This window comes from Corvus cornix, chromosome 12 (genome assembly GCF_000738735.6).
Source record: "Corvus cornix cornix isolate S_Up_H32 chromosome 12, ASM73873v5, whole genome shotgun sequence".
NCBI classification, from domain to species: domain Eukaryota; kingdom Metazoa; phylum Chordata; class Aves; order Passeriformes; family Corvidae; genus Corvus; species Corvus cornix.
In genome coordinates, this window is record NC_046342.1 from 16,386,199 (window position 1) to 16,410,313 (window position 24,115).

Consider the following 24,115-nt stretch of genomic DNA (forward strand, 5'->3'; position numbering starts at 1 on the left):
ATAATTTTTGCTTGGTTGGAGGTGGTTAAAACATAAAGAATGAAAAATAATTCTATTGCCATGTGTGCTGAATTGTGGTTTGGTAGCAGCAGTTGTCTGCAGCTAAGTGGCCATCAAAACCTTTTTTGGGGTGGCAATAAATTATAAAAAAATCTTCTGAAAAATATCAGTTTTCAAAGAGTAAAAGATGCAGCAATTACTGTGACACAGGTTTGCAGTCTGTTTCTGGTTATCTTTTTGGCTGGAGAGTTGGGTTTCTAATTGTAAGGTTAAGGAATCCTTTTTATCTATCTCTTGCCTCCTAATCCTATGCTAGACAGTATTGATTTCTGTGCCTTTTGTCTTCTAGGGAAGGAGACAATCTCTGGCTCATGCGAACATCTTGTTAGAGTCTGCTGAGGATTAGGGGGTGTGACAGTTTTCTTGCTGAGCCTTTTTATTGGGGATTTTTATGCCTGGTTTTCTGGGAGGTCTTTGAAATGTCTTTTATGTAGCAATCATTTCACTCTTTCTTTGTTGTCTCAAATGTTGAGGCTGTATTCTTCTCATCTGTTCCTGTTTATATTCCATACTAGCTGGTCATAACTGTTTAGCTTGAAACTATCATCACACCGTGTGCTTCTGAATCACAGGAGTGTTGCTAACTGCTCTAGGACAACTGCAAATTTGAGCTTTTTTTTTTTTTTAGGGCATCTGAAGATTTAGCATGGTAGTTTAGTATGAAATACTGATAAAGAGGTTCCAGATGAAAAACAGTCTGGGAGTTGGACTTTTCAAGCATCCTCAGCCAGGTATAGGCACTTGAAAATGCTCCTGCTCTAATGAGAGAGGTCCTCCTTAGGGTGGTGTTCATCATTCCAGCTCTACCTCATAGGTATGATAGGTGTTCAGTCTGGCCTAAACTCCTGCAGAAATCAATGAAAGACAAGCCCATCCTGCTGGCAAATCATCTCACCTTGACTGAAGAGATTAAGCCAGGAAAAAATTGCTTTTTTGGAAGTCTGGTTTTGTCCCTACTCTCATCCCCTCCCCCTGCAGCTGGCTACAGATAATTATGCAGATGAGAACCCAAATTTCTCTGAAGTCAGATGATCCTGGCCAAAAGAAATGAGAGAAACTTAGCTTTTCATAAGTTTCTTCATCTCAGTTTCAGGGAGTAATGGGTTCAGTCAACGTACTTCAATACAAGTAAAGCAGTAGATTTTGCTTCCTAAAATTTTTATTAAATCAATGCTTCTATATCTTGAGTAGCTATCTTAAAACATATGGACTTAAAACATATGGACGGTATTTCTGACACTATGTAAGTTCAGGTACCAGCTGGGCAGATCCCAGATTTAAGGTTAGGCAAGGAGCCAGGGTTATGTAGCCTTGCTGATAATGAAGACATGAGAGACAGGTTTCTGGGACATTCACATAGGAAAACTGGTTGCATCACCTTCCCCTTTGATAAGGTTGAGGTAAAAATTTTGCTATTGTGACTTCATTACCAAAACTGAGTGACTGATGTGCACAAGACGCTGTTACAAAATATTAATCTATCTCCCATTTATTTCACTAAACAGTGTATCATAGCTTTGTGGAGGAAGAAGCTACCTGCATACATGCTTATTTTTGCTGCAATAAATACTTTCCTGAAAGCTGGTTTCCTCTTTTTCTCTCCCTACCCAAAATTTGCCCCATATAACAGCACTTCCACCTGTCTTTGCTTACTGCCTCTCTAGCCTAATTTTTAGTGTCGAAAGCCATATTTAATACAGTTCAATTTCACACATAACCGCAAACCCCATTCTTCCAGATATGACCTCAGTTTATTTTATATCACATGTCTTTTTGTTAAGGTATTTTATACATAGCATAATATGCAATGATACGGCACTGATGTTTATCAAAATTGTTTTACACTGTACTTATTTCTATTCCTGTCTTTTGGATCAAGTACAATACAGCTGCAGATTAATACCACCTTTTAAAATAGGTTTAATGTGTTTATTTTCTTACCACATTCGCTTCATCCACTGACTTGTTATATGGATTATATTTAAAGTGAATCTTGGGGGACTATCAAAGGGCATTTATTTTCTATTGAAATAACAATTAAGATAACACTCAACTAATATAGTAATCAAATAAACCTGACAAATAACAAAAACTTTTTTAAAGCTGCAGAGGCATGCTAACAAATCTATTTGATCAATATATGGGATGTGAAAAAAGAGGAGACAAGATTGACTGATGAATAAAATGGAACTGACACAAATAGGCTGACAGCCAGTCGCAAGTCTCTTTAGGGCAAATGCAATTAACTTAGAATAATAGACTCAAATTTGATGGTTAGAAATGCATTTTTATTAACAATCACAGCCTGAATCATTATGCACTCTTATGAATAAAATTGTAGTTATACTGAAAGTCTGTGTATACATGTATGCATGTACGTACAAAAAAGCCTTGTTGAAGGAGAGCTTTATTTTTGTGACAGAATGGTTGTGTGGGATTTAAAATATAAAGCATACACAAGTATAAATCTAAATATTCAAACCAGTGATATAAAAATCACATATGTAGTGTGCTAGTATTAATGATAAAGGCAATAAGCATCAGTCCCAGGACTGCTTGTTCTTTTGGGATGTGAAATTGCACTCAGGGATTTACAGATTTCATTCTGAGGCAGAGAAGTCATTACTAGAAACATAAGCTCATTCTCTTTACTTTAATAGCTATTTTAAATCATTCATTTAGAAAATACATTAACTATTTATTGTATAGGCAATATTTCTATTGGCATTTAATTTTCATGCTTTTTTATAATCCTTTTTAGCAAATTATTTTATTAAAAGAAGATTAGAATTAGCAAAAGGATTCTACCAATTTTTGAAAATGCTACTCTTGAAGAAGGATATTTCCCATTATTAACAGGTATGCAGTATTAAAACTTTAAAGGAAGGGAAGAGATTCAATTGCTAATGTGTCCTTTTTCTTTTGACCTTCATTGCAGTGGCTGATTGCTATTTGTAAATTGCTTTCAAAATTATTAATCTCATTTAATTTCTGAATAAATACATAAATCTTCTTTTTTTTCCCCCTCCCAAAAATCCTCAGGCTTTAGACATGAATAGAGCTGCCCATAGGATTTGTTATATGCAGACATCTCTTATTTGTGGGAAAAGAGAAAAAACACCACAATGCAGATAAACACGGTACTAAAAAATATAACATGAATATGAAACCATCATACTTGCAATGCTTGGTGCTTAAATATCTTGAGAAAAAGGTGGAATAGTAGGAAGTAAAACTGCATGGGAAATTGTTTAAATCCAGCGTTACCCAGGTTCTTGTTCATGGTGGACTACTGGCTGGGCAGGGACAGGAGAGCAGCAAGACATGATGCTCTGGTTGCCTACAGCATGAAAAACCTCACTCTGGTTCTCAGACAGTTCCTGGGGTTGCTGAGATGGATCCAAGCAGCATCCACGCTTGGTTTTCTCCACCTTGAAGGTGATTTTAAGTCTTCCCAATTCTCCAAAGTGAGAAGTGCACAGACATACCGGGGAGGCAGAACACCTCCTGTCTGGTAGGGGAGAGGCTCATGGAAACCATTGAGAGCAGGGATGGTGTCTGGCTGGGGAACAGATTTTTCTGGTAAACACCTGGTGCCTGGGGAATTTGCCATTTTGGTTTTCTGCCTCTAATTAGCTTTAAAGTCATTACTGTGAGGAAAAAACTTCTTGGGAACTCCAACAGTTGCTGGAGATATTCCAGCCATTTCTTTCTCCCATAATCTATTCTAGATAGTCACAGCAGCCCACCACAACACTTTGTGAGCTGGCTTCTTGAATACCTGGCATTGCTTGTTCTTAGAGCTAAAATGGATGGATCTCATGGTGTTCTAGCACCACCAAACCTGGTGTGTGCCTAAAATGGCAATAATCCTGTCGATTCTGGCATAGTTGTTTTACTTTGACCCAGAAATCACCGCAAAATACTCCAAGACTTGGATTGCTGAAGATTTCTCACAGATCTGCATTTGGTGTGGAGGGAGTTTGAGTAGTCCAGCTTGTGTTATCTATTTAATATCTCCTTCTTTGTAGACATGTTGCAGGAGACTGATGGAAGAAAAGCTACTTTTTTGGATGTGTTGCTAGAAAAAAGAATGTTGTTTGACCACATTTACTTTACATTTTAAATGAGAAACAGGTCTTACTAAACTTTAGTAAGTCACTTTAGGTAAACAGACTAAGGAAGAAAGACCAGATGATCTCCTGATTTAGATGGGGCAGCTTCTTTAGAGTCTGTGCACAGCTACTTTGTGGAATTGGGGCTGTGGGCTCAGTTCTACCAGCTTGTTGGTTTTAGGCTACTGAAACACTAACTTCACACAGTATGTCCTGGGATGATGTTATGAAGCCTCATTATTCCTTAACTGTCTACTCAATGCCCAAGGACACTGTTTCTTCAGGATGGACCCGGGGGCGGGGCCGGAGCCACGGACCCGAGGGGGCGGTTGAACGGTTCAGCCCAACGGCTCCAGGGTCTGGGCAGGGCTCGGGAGGGAGTGCACCGAGAGCACTGTGCTGCTTTTCTGGGTTTCCTTTGTGTTCCAGCTAGCTGGGAAAAGGTTCTTCGGGTTTTTCTCTTGTTCTTTTTTCCCTTTCCTTCCCCTTGCCTCACTGTCTCCCTTCCCTCCTCGCTGGTCCGGGCAGCCTGCAGGTGGCCCCGGCGGGCCCGCGAGGTGGCCCTGGCTGGTCTGAGCCCGCATGTCTGTTCCCTTTCCAGGAATTTGTTGTATTTTGAGGTTTTTTTGTATTCTGTTCTGCCCTGTTTTGTTCGTGTGTTTATAAACAGTTTCTTTTCTCCACTGTCACTTCTTGTGACCCATTTGTCTCATTGATGGAGGAAAAGGGGAGGCCCTTTTCCCTTCGGAGGAGACACTCATTCTAGAGTGCTTCCTCCTGAAGTTTTGTCTCAAAAACCGAGACACAGTTTTTCCTGATGTATGGTGATGTAAGAGAAAGGAGGCTCCAGCCCTGCATGATGAGAGACTAATTCTCCACTGATGCAATCATCCAACCAGAACACGAATGACTCATTCTATCCATAAATATCTTGAGGCCTTTGTGTGATCATTTAAACTTGTTCACACCAACCTCATCTCATTTGCTTGAATGGTTTTTCTCCTGAGTTAGAATGATGCATGTAAGAGAAAATCCAGGCCCTTAAAAATAAAATCATAATTAGTTTCTCTTAATAGCTGCTCTATTAAAAAGAGTCAGATCTTCAAAAAATATATTAGCAAAAGACGATGCATCTAAGTACATTGGTTTTTTTTTCCTAACTCAGCAGCCATAGGCTTGTTGCTGATGATTCATACTTGCAATAGGTTTCTATTGGCATTTGTGTTCCATATTTTTTATATTGCCTTCTCAGAAATTATTTTGTTTAAGGAAGATTAGAACTACCAAAATATAACTACCAGGTCATGAAAACACTAATCCTGAAAAAGATATTTCTCCCCAGCACCTGCCACTTTTGTTTCACTCCATCTTAAACCTGCTCTAGTTCTGAACTCTGATTTCACCATTTCATGCTCCCAAAATATTGAGAGATTACATTCCCCATTGGTTTACACTTTCCTCAATTTTTATCTTCTTCAAATATGGCTTGGCCAAAACGTTCTTGATGAAATAAAAATACTTTTGCTTTGCTTTCTGTTCACCTCATCCTCAAGCAGGTGCCAGGCAATCTGCGGCAGCTCTTCTGCTACCTGAGAAATGTTCAGATATAGAAACACCAGGCCAGCCTCTGTTGTCGCAGCATGGAAAGCCAAAAATAGATGACATGAGAACATATTTCTTCCAATAAAAATTTTTGCAGCTACATGAAGTCTTCAGATAAGCAGGTTTTAGTGTTGGAAGAGAATAGTGTTGGAATGAAGAATCTAGACTGTACATTTATAATATAAAAATAGTCTGTGTAATATATGCTTAATTAGATAGGGATAGGCGTATTTGAATATTCCTCCTTTCAGTGGTGAAGAATTGGGACCAACAGCTGGTCTTCCATGTCAGGTGTATGTTTCCCCTTATTAGAATGGTTGGAAAGCAACAAAATACGTTTCTTCCTAAAGACATATTTGTAATATATTTCCTTTGCCCTTCCCTGGTTTGCTGTCTTATTCAGGACTATCCTGAAGGCTGGGTTGCACCAGACATCATCTTGTGTTAGGGCCACTGGCATGGGGGAAGATGGAATATTTTAAAGCTGAGGAATGATGCCAAAAAGAATTACAGGTCATGCAGCTGCAAAGGACCTCTTAGTTCAGCTTGACCCAGTCTTCATGACATGAAAATCTCTGTGAGCTAAATCCTTAGGTGTTTTCCCTCTCATTTCTCCTTAAACATCGTCAAGTGATGGTGCCTGAAACAGTTCCTAGGGCAGAGCATTGCCTATTCATCCTTGCTTGGAAAATATTTCCCTGACATTCAAGCTGTTTCATTCTTTTCCCCAAATAAGCATAAGGACAGGTGTCTCACTGAGAAAGTGGAAAGTTATATAACGGGTAGGTAATTCCAAGTGGAGTAAAGAAGTCAGCACTGCAGATTCTTGAAAACTTGGTATTTCTGGAATAATTTGTTTCCTCCTGGTCTTGGTGGTGCTGCTTACTCGTGCTTTTCTTCACAGCAAAGGGTCATATTTGTTCTCTCATGTGGTTTTCTTTTAAATCAAATTACCCTTAAAGACACCCAAGGCAATTGCCATTTCAGTTAGGATCTAAGTATGCTTGATGGATATCTTATTTGTAATAGGCAGTGTCAGTGGTGCTAGGAAAAGGGGTTGATTCTGCTTTAGCTTTTATGACAGTGCTAATAAAGTTCTCTGGTTCCTAGATAACATGTAACAGCCCCGTTACTGCAGTGCAAAATTATGGTTAAGACTCAGCTGGTGGTTATTGTCCTGTAGATGTTCAGCATATTTCAGTGGTGCATTAGCAGTCAGGAGTGACTGGTGATTTCTGCCATGGCCAGAAATCTGTCACACTAAATGCACAGTGCAGACACAGGTGAAATGTTTCTGTCCCTGAAAACTTAAGGTCTACATAGACAGCAGAATTACGGTGATTTTACAGATGATAACTGGCAATGTGGACACAGATTTATTTTTTCTGAAGAACACAAAAGCAGCTCAGGTAAAGTCAGGCACAAAACTGTGTTCATTTGAGTGCTAAATGGATAATGAAAAGTCTATTTCTTCTCCAGTTTTAAATAGTCTCAGCTATAGCATTTATTCTCTATATCTTAAAAATCCTTGCTTCATTTTCTGCTGTCATCAGGGAAAGAACTACGTTGATTCACCTTCTAGGTGGCTTTCCAGCTGTGTACAGTGTATATTTTTAATTCCTATAGGTTCAGTTTGAATTGTTCATAGAACACTTAATGTAACTTCAGTGAAAGTTTTAATGTTCTCCCAAGAGAAGGTGAATTCATGAGGGTTGTCATTGCGCTTCTTTTCAAACAATCTCTCCCAAAATTTTAAGGAAGGAAAACCACAAAATTGCACTAAAATGGCATAAAACACCTATATAAAATGTTGCTTTCTTGTGAAAATAAGCAAAAGAACTGTAACTACCTTGGAATTCAGAGTGGTCTATAGAGTTCTGTGATTTTTGGGAACAGGCTAGCCCAGTACAGTTATCCTCTCTGTCTGGAGCTCACAGAACTCTCCTCAGTAATTTTTCTTTCAGAGGGATTTATTCTCTGCTGCATTAGGGAACACAGTCAAACCCCAACACATCAGCAGAGACTCTGTCTCTAAATCTAGGTGCTGCTCCCTGAAAGCCAAAGGGAGTTTTGCCATCGACTTTGATGAAAGTAGGAACAAGCCCTTTATTTGCAACTTAAAGCAAGTAGGTTAGAATTATGAAGAATGATTATTTAAAATAGCAATGATGTAATATCAGTGTCAATTCCATTATTTTAACAGATGTAAATTTGCTCTGCTCTTGAACTCTGGTGAATTTTAATGGCAATATTAAAGAGATACTATTAAGACTACTTAAAAGAACTATTTGTAAAAAGTGTCTCCAGTTAGGGGGGGAAAAAGTTTAAATTGCTTTTTTATTCAGTCTGCACAATTATTTATTGAAGGGTTTTGTATATTACAAATTAATATGCATTAGAAGCTGAAAAGATCACACAATAATTCCAGTAGTCATTGAATATGGGAGAGCTTGCACTGTTTAGACAAAGCAAATAGAGTCTTTATCCAGCTGGAGTTTAGGCAGTCCTCACCATAGTGAAAATAAGGATTTTTATAATGTACATTATCGACAATGTAGATGAAGAAAGCAGTTTGAAATCAGCTGCTTAAATAACTGTAGTGTAAATTTACATACATTCCAAGACATGAGCCATGCCAACAACTCCAGTGTTGTACCTGGCTAATGGTGACTGTTGTCTCTTTCCTGGCAGTCCAAGGGAATCCAGGATTTGGAGGTACTTACAGGATTCAGATCTAATTTTTAACAAAACCTGCATTCCAGTGGGGACACTGATGGGAGAAGGAGGTCACAGTGACCTCGAGAGACACCTCTTAAAATTTATGTACAAAGCTGTGAGCATCTGCCTCAAAAATATTTATTTTCTGGAGCGAAAGTTTAGTTTTAAAACCAATTCTAAGGCTTCAGTTCAGAGCTGATAAAATTAAATATAAGATTTTGAACTGGTATTGCACAAACAAGGTTATCAGAGGCCAGAAAAGTAGGTGTTGCCACTTTTTTTTTGTGTGTGTGTGAAGAGTGATAAAACAAATAACAAAATGAGACTGAGAAATCAGGGAAAGCCAGATTCTAACAATTCGGTACTGGCATTTTTATTAAGGGCTCATTTCTCTCGTTAAAACCAATGTCAGTCCTTTGTGATTTTTACCTCACCTGCAGCTAATAATTTTGGGTGCTAAAATTATTTCTGTTTATTTCTTGGCTACATGCAGAGTTCATCTTGAGAGTTCATCTTCATTAAGAAGTGCTGGGCACTGGAAACTGCAGTCAAGGGTCTCAGATACCCATAAAGCTGGGTATTTAGAATATCTAAGTATTACATGTACCTAAAGTAATCACACTTCTAAGTAATTGCTTCACCTCCACTCCTATTAATCACCTTCATGGAGCACATAGGCTGCTTTAGTGGTTAATGGCTGAAAAGGATTTGAGACTCTCAAATGAAAAGTAAAAATTTGTCAGGTTTTTTTACCTCATAAGGGAAAATAAGGTGCCTGAGCAGAGCTGGACTTTGTGAATCATTTGACCTCACAGCTGTTTCTTCTGAGTAAAGTCTGGGAATGCATTCTTGGAAGAATTCAGCTTTGATCCTAGAGGAAATGTCTCTTTCCATTAGTTTTTATTTCCTCCTCTTGCTGCACACAAACTTGAATATTACAAAGGGCAAATCCATGAAGTTTTCTCCAAGTTTCCCTCGGGGAGTGAATCAGGCTTCATCTTCAAGTGACAGTCTTTCAGTTGTGCAAAAAATGTCTTTAATTCTGTAGAAGCCACCAAACTGAGAACTCTAGGCTGACCTACTGGGGCAGGAGAGAAGGTGGAGCGTGTATTTGACTGCAGCATCTGGTGTAAACTCACATACAGATAGATTTAGACTTCACTGCATATAAATATAATCTCCACGGGTGGAAAGAGCTTTTTTCTGTCAACGGAAACACACCATGACTAACAGTTTTTTGTTTTCTCTGCATGTAACAAGGTTTTCTGTATTATGCAGCAAACCATAAGGATCAGCTGCTCAAAGTGCATCTCCTTGGCCACGAGGTCACCCTGGTTGTGACACGACTGACCCAGAGCAGAGGGGTCAGTGCAGCCTGTTTGCAGCACAGTTGACCCAAGCAGCTTTAGCTCAGCATAAAGTTTTAAAGCAGAGCCAAATGCAGCCTAACAGGGAAGGCTTGGAAGAGTTTCCCTGCCAGAACTCAAACCCTGTGCTGCCAGTTTGCTTGTAACTTATTGGTACGGTCTACACTGTGCTCTTGAGATTAATAAGTATATAATCCCATATCCCATTACCACACAGTGTTTGAAACATTTCCCATTAACAAAATACAGCACAAGCAGGTAAAAATATCAATGCATCTCATTAGTGGGGGGGAAAATGGAAAATATGTATTATATTAAAGCCAAGTTTTGGGGTCTTGGGAGAAGTTCAGGGGGGTGGGGTGGGGAATGTATTTCTCCAGGTGGTCTCAAGTGGAAGGATAGAGTTTCTTGACTACACCAACAATTAGAAGCAGGGCAACACTATAGCCAAGATGCGGCCTCTAATCAAAACCAAGGCATTCTTCATCTTCTATCAGAAGCAGATTCAGCAGCAGACCTAAGCACAAGTCTAACTTCAGACATATGAGTAATTCTGGTGACTTTGCTCTTGAAATCTTGGCCTAAAGAATCGTATCTGATGTTTTCATTTTGTCAGCATGTGAAGGTTGTTTTGGGTTGCACAGCAACCTGCAGTGTCCTGTGCTCTGATTTTCTTCAGCAGTAATAGAGAACTTGAGTGTGACAGAAATGAAGGTGGGGCTAAAGTATGAGGGGATTAAACACTTGGGAAAAATAATACAGGAAAACTGTGTGCGATGAATACATGCATTGCAGACCCACGGCCTGAAAACCAAACAGACCAAATCACCCAAATCTTTGAATGCCAAAATCTTTTTCTCCCATTTTATAGGAGTGCTGGAGACTGAAATCAGCACTGCAAAATGCTGTTGGGAATGGGAGAGGAACACTGACATAATTAATTTCAGTGAGCAGATTCTGGTCTCTAGGTCTTCATGGCTGACCCTCTGTTAAACCACCTAAGCCTGGGCATAGGAAAGCAGATATTTAATTTGTGGTTTGGGTCTGGGAGGAACCTTGTTAGTTGCTGGACTCTGCCTGGAAGAGGGGGTTCAGATGGACTGAAGTCCTTTTATCCTTGTAAGGTTGTGCCCATGGTAGGGGGGTGGGAACAAGATGGTCTTTTTAAGTTCCATTCCATCCCAAAATGTTCTATGATTCTAAATAGATAAGCATCTCTTACTTGCTTTTTTTACTTTTTGGGTTGAAATAATCTAACCCGTAATTCAGTGGGTGGGGTTTTTTTTTTAATGGAAGCAGCTCTATTTGGTGTCAATTTCAAGGATATAATACACCACCTCTTGGATAAACACAAGCATGTAGTAAATCCTAACAGGTTTCCTACCATGGCTTAGGATACCTTAGGCAAAACCTGGTAACTAACTCACTGTTAATGTAGTGTTTCTGGAAAGTTCTTTTTGGGGAAAAAAATAAGAAAGAACAGACAAAGAAATTAGAAGCTTGGAATTGGAGGTCTGTTGGTTTTCTGCTCCCATAAATTGCCTGCAAAACACACGTGGCTGTTCAAGGGCCGTGTTGGGGCGATAATTCCCCTGGCAGAGCAGCACCACATGTTCCGGCTTGTCCATGTGCTCCGTGCAGCTGGACAGTGGATCACATAACGCTGTCAGTGCCAGCTGGCCATCCCTGGGGGCCCCCAAAACTGTAAATAGAGTGGGCAAAAAAACCTCCCGGAGGCACAGCACTACCTGTGGGAGAAGGAATGCTTGATCCAGCTGCCCAAGCCTTGTAGTCAAGGCCACTTGACAGGTGGCCGTGCCTGGCACAGGGCGCTTAATTTGTCCCAGGCTCTTGGCCACAGTCACATGCCCAGAGCCTGGATGTCTGCCAGAGTGGCTAAGAGGTCACTTGGGGTGGCTTGGGGGGCCAAGGGGAGGTGGAGGAGGTGCTATGCCCTGCAGACCTAAGGGCAGGCTCCTTGTAAGGTGCTCAGAATAACTGGGACTCCCAAATGCTCTTGCTGACATTGCACTGAAAAATCATTCTATGAGCAGAAGTGGCATATGGTGTGTGTGCAGCTAAGATTTTACTGTTATTTTATTTTATTTTATTTTATTTTATTTTATGCTTTAATTAATTTTTTTAATTGAGAAAAGTCTGGACTATGTAGTCAAACTCTTTTACGATCCATGCCCAGCCTTTCCAATACCTATGCTCTTATGTGGTATTGTGCTCACCCTTCCCACATGATGGCCTGAAGCTCCTGTTGCATTCCTACCCTGTCCATCTTTCTTCCTGTCTCCAGGTAGCCCAGGCAATGCCTATGCAAGATAATCCAATAAGAAATGAAGGCACTACAGAGCCAGCCAGCAGGGATATCTGGCCATGGGAGGTGTGACCTTGAATACCACCTTGTAAGGTTCATCAGGCTGTGCAGCAGGAGAACATGGAAAAGAAAATTTTTGGCAGGCAGGATGAGAGTCAAGGGAAGATTAGTTTAGATGTGGCCCAAAAGACACTACCTAGACACGTGCATCATTTGTTTTCCCAGAGCTGATGAGAATGCGTCATTACAGTCCAATCACCCATTGCTCAGTGTTCTGACAAGTTTTTGTTTTATGGAAATGTACAGAGATTAAAAAAAAAACAGCTTGGGAAAACTATGGCATTTTACATATAAATCTGCTTTATTTCGTGTGAAATTTAACTGAAATGATCTTAATGATTTATGTAAAGTGAAATATTGGGTTTTCCTTTTTCTTTCTCTTTTAGCCCTGGTCTCACACAGGCATATTAATGATTATTTGTCAAAGTCACACTGTTTGCTTACAAGGTACGAAGGCTTTTTAGACACTATAATGACAGCTTTTGATTCACTTGATAATATTTAGAATAAGCCATAAAAGCCAATCTCTGAACGAACAGACCGCTTTTATTGGCTTTTAGTGCTATTACTGCTATCATAAGTGGTAAATTGGCCTAATGCAAGTAATACTGCTGTGTCATACTGTAAAAACCACTGCTTAGTTTTTGTATTTTATGTATTTTTCATGAAAAAATTTCAAGGCATGGGGACTGTACTATCCTTCTACAGGTATTGGTGGTTCCATCCAAGCCAGAGCTGGGGAAGCTTCCACTGCTGTTTGGAATTTCTTTGCTCAGTGATTATCACCTCTGGTGGAACAGGGTTGGTCATAAAGTTGGGGACCAGGAGTGTGAGTGAATATCTTCCTGAAGCTCATGGGCTATTTATTTATTTAAATCATAAATAAACTAGGAAAAGAAAAAATATTGCTTAGCTGGAAGCTGAATTGGATAAGTTTCAATACGTTATATGCCTTGTTTTATAGTAGCAATAGTATTCTTTTAAATAGTAAGCACTTAAAATATCTGCTGACATTAAATTTGATCACCACATCACCTAGCCAGAATGACTACCAGGTGCCATAATTGCTTTTTCCTATGATTCCCTCCCTTGGCTTTCTTCCCCTAATATCATCATCTCTTTTATTGTTTTGCCCACTCCTGGAATATAAACATGGATTTCAGAGATTTAAAATTAACCTACAACTTCTTTTTTTAATAAGGAAATTTGATATTTTTAAAAATATTTATAGACAAGGGAAACTGTTCAGAAAGTGAAACTGAAGACACTTGAATTGACTTTTGAGTTTCCATTCTTTTATCTTCCCCCTTCTTCCCCTTTGCCTGTGAAATTTCATAGTGAATACTTTTCAGAGCTTCTTGTTTGAGGGGAAAAAGTGTAGTGTGTTTTAAATTTAGTTAAAACTTGAATATTCTGAAGGCAAATAAAACTTCATCATGGTATACTGTGTGGTTATTAAAAAAGTAGTCTAGTGACAGAGAAGTCTGAGTAATAGTCGCCAGCTTAACTTGGATGCATGTTTGAAATAATTATTCATATTCAATATGCTGTAGGAACAGGAAGAATCATATTCCAATTTAAATTTTGGCATCCAAGCATTTGCGGATACATGAAAGCATTTTGGCACAAGTTTTAGTTGCCATGGGCGTGTAACTAAACAAAATTTTTGGTGCTAGAATGGTTTAACTTCTATTTAAGACAACTATCTTTACAAAGATCACAAAGCAGAAAGTTCTCTAAGTCTGATGTCTGAATTTTCTTCAATTGGAAGACACTGATTTGGCCTGTGTCTTACACTGAAGAACTCAAGTGGTCTTATTTACCCAAAATCTACACTTCCTTTAAATTACAGGTGCAGTGGTAGAAGCAAAGAGTGTTCCTAGTTGCATCTCTGCTGCAGTAGCATCTTCTTTCTTTTGAAGCTGTTTGTAGACATATTTCAGCAAGAAGAACATAATCTGTCAGTAATCAGCTCTCTCATGTCTCAACAATATCATGGCAATGTTTGTTTTTCTGTAGAGCACAGCAGTGAGTGGTGCATCTACTTCTCTATCTCTGGAGCCCACTGATGTATTCAGGCAGAAGTTTTTCTTCCTGGGCATATTTCTATGCTGTGTGTATTCATTTATACGTGAGAGAAGACAACATTATCATGTTTAACTGCTGCAATCATAAGCACATTAAGTAGACAGATAATAAACAATCCATCTGAATTTATGATTAAGTTAATTGTGTCTGTGTTTTTCTAATGTGTTTATTCAGATTAAAGACTGAAATTAGAATGAGACTATATAATCAAGAGACCCTAAGAGACTGCTTGACTCCTATAAAATAAAAATTAATTTAGTTGAGGGGGATAACAAAGATCCCTGCAACACTGAAATATCACTTAGGGGGTGAAGAGGGCCTGTGCAATTCTCTTCAAAGAGATGAATCTCAGGAGTAGTAGAGTTATTAAGGAACTCAGCTGACACTGAGAGCTTCAGCACCTAATTTTTGCATGTGCCCTTCTGTCCAGAAGGCAGCAGGTTCAACCTTCTATACAGTGCACGCAGAGGGTTGGGCAACTGGGACAAATAAAGTGAGGGGAGAGGTTGGGGTGTTGAATCTCAAGGATTTTCCACTTTTTACTGATAGCTGAATAATCTCCCTGACAGGAGTCAGAACTCATCTCCTGCCCTTCACTCAGGTGTCCTTTGTCTCTCTGGAGCAATTAGCTTTAAGTAGTCAATCGAGACAGAGCCACTTGGGAATCTCCAAGCCCTGATACTCCATAGAGTATCTGATAGCTGGGGATGAGAGTTTTCTTCTGGAAGGAGGGAATTTGAGTATTTTCATATGTTCATGTGCTCTGAGCCCTGATCTGAAGTCACAGATCTAATCACCAAGCTGTTTGGAGAAGGGGTTTGTGTCCAGGATTTTATTACTGGTCATTTAGAGCAGTCACTATTAATGTCTCTCTCCATTTGGACTTAGTTCTAAATACTTATTTTAAAAATAGTTGGAAAATAATTCTGTTGAATCTCAGCTAACAAGAAATGTTTAAACTAATTTCATGTCTGGTCTTTTTTCCTGTAATATCTTTCAAAAGCAATAGACCACCAGCCTGTCCAGTATTTAGTCCATCCTCACAGCAATTTGTCTTGAGTACTTGGAGGCAGTTTTATTTTAGAGAATGATTGCAAATCTTCAGTGAGATGAGGGGAGATCTATTTTTTTCATAACCTAATTATATTTAATCTGAATATTTCATTGAACTCCTCCAATAATAAGGATTTTGCTACACCTCTGTATGACTGTGACGGTCAGTTTGGCTCTACATACCAGTGTGTAATCTTCCAGGCCTATAAAACATCTTCTAAAAACTGGCTCTGAATAATCCATGATTATTCTGCCTTCTAACTCAATCAGGCCTGCATAGTTTTTGTTGGGATGGGCTTGTACTTGGGATGGTCTCAGATCTAGCAGACCAGTTTGGCATTTGACCCTTCCCTCTATGAAATGAGGTGGTAAAATGAGCCATGGCTTTGTTCCTCCTGCTGCAGTGATGCCCTGGGATGATTAGTGGTATCTATTCTTAAGCATATTGGGACAAATGAGATTTTTTGCAAGCCAGTGCAGCTCTGTTGCTTTAATGGAATTACTCATTGCTTTGACACTGACCCTTAGGCTAAGATTTTCCATGCACCAGTTTGCCATCTTAAGTAGGAAGTGCTATGGAGGCCCTTGGACGTGTGGGTTCTGCTTTAATGTTTATGTTGCTGAGATACTCAACAACTAAAGAGTGTCTGTACTGTTATTTCGTGTTTTGTGCTACTGACACAACTATGGGCAAAATTCTGAATATTTTGCCCAAGTACAGCAAAGCATAGAATTGGTCTGGAAAATTTCCAGTAGTGAATGAAACAATGTGTTCAGGTCTTCCCCAGCACTAACAGTTGAATTAAATAAACTTTTCCTTTGTAGAACAAGTTTACTTCAGGAAATCAAACCTAAATAAACACTCACCTATATTTTTATAATAGATATCCAGGATATCCACACATAGAAGCATGACTTTAAGCCTTAAAAACTTTATCACCCAGAGAAATACCCCTGTCTTTACTGTACATCCAAAGTCTTACATCTTCAAGGATCTTCCAGCTCAAAGGTCAAGGACCCCTCAGTTTATAACATTGTAATTAGGAGTGGTGAGCTGGGACCATTGCAGGTTTCATATACTCCCTCTCCATTGGAAGAGTCTTTAAATCTGCTGGTTTACAACTTAAAGGAAAGGTTGTCTTCATTAATTCATTTGGTCATAGTCCTGAAGCTGACAAGGCATCTTTCAGGAATTTGAGCCCCCTGGGATCCTTGTCATCAGTTTTTAAATGCACTCTTTTTGTGTGTGTGGTGTTCTTATCTGGAAACAGTCTGCTTGGATTAGAACATTCATCTGAGAGGCATTTGGCATTTTCTGTTACATGAAACTGAGAAGTCTTTCTTTGCTATCAGTCTTCTGTAAAGCTTTTCAATGCAATGACTTAATTCAGGCTGAAAGAAGAGAGTGAAAAAAGCTTCTGGACCCAAGTCAGCAAAATTCAGGAAACAAGTGTCCAAGCTTGTATGTAAAATTGCATTCACTGACTTGTGAAATTTTAGGAAGAAATTCTAAAAATGTCATTTAACTCCCTAAAAGAAGGGATCCAATTCAGATCAAAACACTCTGCTGGGAATAGTCTCAGCAAAAGTACAAGCCTTGTACTTTTACTCCAGTCCTCCCAAACCAGGGATAAAACTGGAAGGTTGTAAAAACTGGGAAATTCCCCGAGTATCTCCAGGACAACTCTCCTTCTGCAAAACCAGTCTTGTGGCATTATGTCCTTCCCATTTTATTAATGCTTGTAAAAGTCTCTTGAAGCCCCTGGGTAAATGGGAGAGGAGTGCTCTGGGAAAAAGGCATTTTTGAGTGCTGCCATATAGAAAGGTTTTCCTCTTATCCCAGGACCAGGCTGTGGGAAGTTTTGATGAAGTCAGGAATAGTCTGCTCCTGTGTCAGATTTCTGGGATGTACCACGAAGAAATGTGGCCCAGTCTCACCCAATGGGATTAATACTGGAATAAGGTATTATTTGAATAATGTCACTACAGCCAGGTCTATGATATGAGTAAATCTCTCTTTTCATATGAAATGTAGTCCTTTTAAGGGGTGAAATATAATCCTGAACAGAGGCTCTATTTACCACTTAAGCCCTATTTTATGGTTTAAGTGCTGACCTTGCACTGACCCTCAGTACAGGGCTGAATTTCACCCTACAGCGAAAATCTGCTGGCTGGAGAAGTGGATTAAAGAAATTGGGGCTAGACTTTTTACTATTTGCAAGACAATGAAAACAGGCTTATTTTAGACAAAAATGTCTCTGATTTATGGGAATTTTAGTGCAAAAAGGGGCTATTTTTGAGAAAGTCTTGAGATTAGAATTTCAGTTATATTTTTGGCAGGAGAGCAAGGAAGCCATTTCATTAACTTTTCACTGGAAGTTATATATGGAGGGCATTTGTGTACACAGCTGGGCAGCATAAAACAGGAGGGCTTTGTGTGAAAATATCCTGAAATGAAATTTCATTTCTGTGTGACTTGGATCTGCGTTCCTGGACTGCCGTGGCCAGTTTGGGATGAAACCATGGGAGGGCAGTGTGAGGCCCTCACACATTGTTTTCCCCTGCGTTTGCAATGGATGCAGAAATAGTGAACAGACCACTGTGGCCCCTGTGCAAAATCAGTGTCACCTTTTATAGCTTTATGTCCGTCAGATAAGCTCCTGCCTGCTCCCACGTATCCATATGGCTGTAATCATCGAGTGATACCGAGAGATTTGTTTGTAAGGAACTCCAAAAGCCACATGCTGAGGCTGGTGTGAATTTAGCTCTGCTTTGACCTCCCTCCTTTCCCACCAGATGGCTGCTAATCTGGCACTAAATCACTGCCACGGTGGAAAGAGCCCCTGGCCCTTGTGGAAGAGGCAGCGCCGTGGCTGTGCTGTGCAAGGTGGGACCATCCCAGAGTCAGCTCCTGGGAGTGCTGCTCATCCTTGAGCGTTGCCTTTCTAAAGGCATGTCTTGTGTAGCTTCCAGATTTTACAGGACCCTCTAATGACCATGTTTGGTTAGGGGCCCAGAGATGCTTCTTGTTTGGAGTGTGAGGATCTGCTTGTTGCGCATTCAATCACAGAGTGGTTTGGGTTGGAAGGGACCTCTAAGGTCATCCAGTTCCATTCCTTGCCATGGGCAGGGTCACCTCCCACTATCTCAGCCCCATCCAACCGGGCCATGGACACCCTCCCGTGGAAGAATTTCTTCCTAACATTTAATTCAAATATCTCCTTTTTTTTTTTTTTTTTTTTCACTTTAAAACACTTCTCACTTTTCTTGTCACTCTGTCTCCATGGAATGTTGTGAGTGCATGAAGCAGGTGGGGACTCAAGGCCTTGCAGAGGACATTTCTCTAATATTATCTTCAAGTTATATTGGCTGTTCTTTATTTATACATGTACATTCACATTCTATGTTGTGCATGTCAGGGCAAGACAAGTGGAGACAACACATACACTGGGGATTCCTGCTCTAGTTTTTCATGGCAGATAACTTTTGAAGTCCTTCTTTGCTAATGAATCCAATGGTTCACTCTGCCCCGATGTTTTGTAAGCACTAACACAGGGATCTCTATATCTCCATCCAAAAGTCACTCCCATCTCCAGCAACGAGCTCTTCCCCATGGGAGGAAGAAAGTAATAGCTGTCTCCACCAGTAATAGCTGTCTCCACCCCTATGTAAAGTAGGGGTCATTGTCTGGTTTTGCTGCTATATCCCAGGCTTTCCTTGGGTTGGTTCACATCACTGCTAAGGTCAGACAAGCAGAACTGCCTTTTCTCCATGCTCGTTCATACTGATTCTGGTTGATTTGCATGTGATGGTCTGATGCATACCCTCCAGATGCAGAGTTTCTCATCTGTTGTGTGATCTTTAGAAATAATAGTCCTGAAGAATATTCCATACTACCAGAAAACTTTGCTGGTGTATATATTCTTTACCCTGAGACATCTTGGAATAGAATTGTAAACGTTTCACCATCCTTGTTCTCACTTTCAGCCCTGGGAGTCTTTCATGTTGTCCACATCTAGACTTCCCTGCTAATTGCCTCAAGAGATAGAGATGTTTTGGGACTTTTTTAAAGTCTAAGCAAACCTAGGAAACACATTTAACACTTTCTCCCCTGTTCACATTTTGATTATTATTTCATTATGGTTCTACAATCTGCAGGTGCTGCAGAGGACCCTTCACCAGAAAAAGCCTTGTAGTACAATCAAGAAAGAAAAGGAAAAGATAGATGTGTTATTATCCTTTAAAAAAAAATACAGACCAAGGCTATGATTATGTATGTGTTTCTGTCCCAAACTGTGCTAATTTGTGCAACATTTATGTCCCTGTGTCATCTTTAACTCCTATCAGTTTTCTGGTGCACTTGTGGCAGGGTTGTGAGGGCACATCAGTGAGTAAAAATGACTTATTGAGAGACAGAGGCATGAGCTGAACTGTTTATGCTCTTCCAGCTGATAAGATACAACCCTAGATGCCCAGCTACTCTTTTTCTCTAACACTTTTCACAAGGCTGATTTGGCTTGTTTTGCTTTAGGGAAGTTTTCCCTCAGAATGAGGCTTTGATTTCTGCTGTTAGAGGGTTCAAGACAGAAGTAAACTATCTTCTTCCAAGAAAAAGTGGAAGATAAATAACTGGTAGCCAGATCAAAATCCCCCCTGCCCTGATTAAACAGGTTCTAATGCTGAAAGACAACAAAAATTTATAGATACCTTATTTTGCTGTTGACCCACTGTACTACCAGTCCATGAGCTTTTACTTTGCAAAGCATTAGAAAAAAATGAAGTCTAGGAAAGAAACTAAAACCACAGCCTAGTTGTTTATTTCTGATACTATGTGGTTCATGATTGTTTCTTTAGAAGGAACAAATAATCAATACAAAACCATGAATAAAAATAACTTTTCTTTAACACTGGATGCTAAAAGAACATATAGTCTTCTTACTGTGCCTGATGGAAACAGTACAAGTCTGTTCTCCACAATTCTTTGTTTATTGGAATGCCTGAAATCTATACATGAGGTATTTTTAAAACATTTAAACATAGAAGTTAAGCTTCTGCTCCAGACAATTTGTTTCACCATATTCTAAAATCCCAGTGCCTACCACAGAAGTGCTTAAAGCAAAGAAACAACAACATTTTTTTTAAAGAAACAAACTTCAATTTAAGACAAAATAATTTCCATATTCTTATTTAGAGGAATATTTTCTTTCCTTGTGAGACACAATCATTTATTGACTCAATTGCTGTAGAAGACCTTCAAGGCCCAATTCTGCTCTGTGGCACTTTGGAAAAGAGAGTTGCCAATAGCCAACACTTGGCTCTTTCTGAGAGACTGTAGCTCCTCCAAGTACAGAACAATCAAAACGTTGCTAATGATCCTGAAACTGTGCATGGAGTCTCCTTAGAAACTGGAGAAATAAAACCTTGTGAAGCAGCATCACTAAGTGAAATGAGCTCAGGTAATGTACAGCTGTGAGGGCTGTACCTGGCTCCTGGAGGAGGTCTGGCCCAGAGGGTAAATAACAATATGGGACTCTGAGAGCCCTGCCATCCATCTTACTCTGTTCAGAGAAAAGTCCTCTGGACTTTTAAATCCCCTTATAATGTTGCAAATCTCTTGTGTTCTACTCTCTAGTGATGGAATAGATACTCAATTCAGTTATGTGTTTGCTGTTTGCCCATTCAGCTGTATCCCTCTCTGGGACACTCAAACTACAAAGTTTCTGCTTGCAGAGTTGTTATTGAAATTAACTGACCCCTTGCAAGCAAAGGACTTTGGATGTCCAGCCAAGCCAAGTCTGCATCTTGGTCAGTGAGCCCTGGTGGTCAGTGAGCCCTGCTCCAGCAGGAGCTTTTCATTCTGTTCAAATGCTGTGTAAACATGGAATGCTGCAAGGCAGGGGCATTAATTCAGGCCTACTTTGCTGCAACCCCCACTGCAACTAAAAGATCAAATGTACAATTAACTACATGAGCTTAAAACAGTGATGCACATCTTGCAGACAACATAACAGTGGCTATAAATGTGCCTTTTGCCCAATACCCCCATAGCTGGTGTTTTCAAAATATGAGGTCACCTGTTGAGTCTTTACAAAATAATTTTTTTAGGATTAGAATACAACCATTCTCATTAAAAGCCATAATTTGCACCTAACCATGGACATTTAACGTCCATCCTGTGCATCTTGAAAGTCTACTCTTGGAAATTCTATTTAATTCAAATCCTACTTGTCTGTATGAAATGCAATAAAGTGATTCTGCTATGACCAACAAATATGCATAAAGATGTAATAAGCTGTGTCCTAACTTGGCAAATCAATTTTTTTTCAGCAAGAAATACATCCTAAGAACCTTCCTTCTTTATGTGTACAAACAGTAAGGAAATATTTCCAATTTTTTTCGTTTTTTTTTAAAAAAAGTAGCTTAACAAGTAGAATGTAGTATTTGAAATACTGGTATTTGTTGCAAATTAGTTACTTAATGCCCTTTATTTTTCAGCCTTTAAAACCTGAATGGTCCCCTTACTTGTCTTTTATGACTTCTCCACATTTGAGGGTCCGTGGTTTTGTACATACAAACCGCTGACAACTGAAGTTACTTTATTCTAAGATAATGCACTGCCAAATCCAAAGATTCAGGCTTGATCTTTACTCAAGTTTGAGAAAATGAAATTAATATTAATCCAATTCAGTAACAGGTAATATTAATAAAAACATTAATTAAACATTTCAGTTAATAAAAACTTTTCATCAGAATTAAGATGATCACCAATACTTCTTATAGTTCAGGTCAAAAAAAAACTTACCCAGGAATGCAAGGACATTGGAAAAATGAGCTCTCAGGTTACCCTAAAATTTGGTAATTTAGGCCTTTCTGTACCAAAAGAGATTGTACATGCATTTTACAGAGAAGTCAAGCTATGGAATTTTTATGGTAGAAATTTCAGGCCATGTTTTAGCCTATAAGGTATTTTTCTGCATTTTTCTTTAAAAAAAATTTAAAAATGAGAAATGTCTGAACGCAAACCAGTAACTAATAACTCAATGTAACTTACCTTTTCTCAGCCAAGAAATATTTTGCTTGTCATGTTCAAAACTTTCAGCTGGTTTGATTTTTACCTTGTCTGTCTTATCCTCTGACATCTGTGGGAGAGAAAAGAATTTGGGGATGTCAAGTTCTCTTAAAGAAAGTTTGACAGAGAAAAATGTTCTCTGTTTAGATTCCTGCCATAATAAATTGTGCATACTTACACAGACACTTTTTTTTCCTGCAGATTATTGATACTATATAATATCTGAGCCATTGAATTTATGTTCTGTCCCTAAATGCTTTATCAATATTACATAGTTGCTATTTGTAGAGGGAGGCTTTTGTAATGTAACTATAAATTACATTATGAAATGAATTATAAGCTCAAAGCATGGTGGTAATAGATAAACACATAACACATAGAATAGGTACGGTCAGGCTGAGGAGGAGGCATCCAGGCTGCCTGTTTATTGTGGCTCAAAGTTGCTGTAAAGCCTGCTGTCAGAGAGGTATAATTATATAAATAGTAATAAATATTTATAAAGGAGACTTGAACAAAGTGTACCCCCCCCAAAAAAAAAAATCTTTACCGCACTTGCACCAATTTATTTGCTGTAATGCAAAGAATCCCGAACAAGTCCCGGTACCTGAGGGCATTACGTGCACAGCCCCTGCACTGTGGTTTACTTCCACTGCCTGCTAGGAATAAGATTAGGCAGTCTGGGCTTCTCCTAACTGCTTTATATTGCCACTGAATGCAGTTAGCTCAAGCATTTCTCTATTTTTACCTGTATCTCTCACCCGGGGCAGAGAGCAGCAGGGTTCAGGCGCTGAGGAGAGGAGCTTTTGGCTGAATCCCTCGCTGGGTGTTGGTGTCCAGCATTCCCACACACCGGCAAACCGAGAGGATGAGCAGTGCACTCTCTGCCTGCCTGCTGTGTGGTGCCAGATTTGTCTTGCTGCCAGCATCAGCCAACTTACTGCTGAGGGTTTGGGGTTTTTTTCCCCCCCTTCCGTTGTTGTTTGCATGCACTTCTAGAGCTGGGGAGGGTAGGGAAGGAGGAGGGTAATCAGCATCCCAGCACTAGTGGAGTTCTAAAAAAAAAAAAAAAATCAGAAGCTTTTCAAATAGAAAAAAATTGGTTTGGAAATGTTATTACTGCAGTTCATAACCCAGTGAATCTGTGAGAGGAGGAAGAAAATAGAAAGGGAACCAGGAAATTAATAGCAACAAATCAGATAAATGTGTCATGGTTTTGGCTAAATATAAGTTAAGATACTGAGGGATACAGAAATTAGACACTAAATATCTATTTACAGCTGTCACTTTGGCAAAGAAATGGTCTCAGCCCATGGGGAGCTGAATGCTGACTCTCCCCAGCTCAGGAGGGTGCAATCCATCCTCACCCCGAAGGGCAGCTCAGCCCTTACCTCCAGTGCCACAGGGCTGAGTGGTCCCTGCTGGGGACAGCACAAGGGCTGGGTGGGCTTGACAGCAGCACAGCCTGGACTATGCCATGCCTTGAAGGCACTACAAAGTTAAGGTTGTTAGCTGTTTTTAAAAATTCTCTTGCCATAGTTACCAGCAATATTGCTAGTAGGAGTAGGGTGAAGCCTAAAGAGAGCAAGATTTTAGGGTGCTCAGGCATTTCATCTTTTCATATAGGACAAAAAAAGTCACTCTGCTTCCCAGAACTGAA

At 39.6% G+C, this 24,115-nt stretch overlaps 1 protein-coding gene across 1 annotated transcript in view; it reads right to left on the bottom strand.

Moving 5' to 3' along the window:
- MDFIC2 (MyoD family inhibitor domain containing 2) overlaps positions 1–23,453 on the bottom strand; it is a 48,036-nt gene extending 24,583 nt beyond the window's left edge. Inside the window, exons 1-3 of the mRNA XM_010390228.4 lie at positions 23,204–23,453; positions 22,441–22,528; positions 5,551–5,561 (exon numbers count right to left, since the gene is read on the bottom strand). Coding sequence (XP_010388530.2) covers positions 5,551–5,561; positions 22,441–22,528 — 99 coding nt within the window. The 5' untranslated portion in view covers positions 23,204–23,453. The remainder of the gene's footprint in view (positions 1–5,550; positions 5,562–22,440; positions 22,529–23,203) is intronic.
- Between the last annotated feature and the right edge of the window lie 662 nt (positions 23,454–24,115).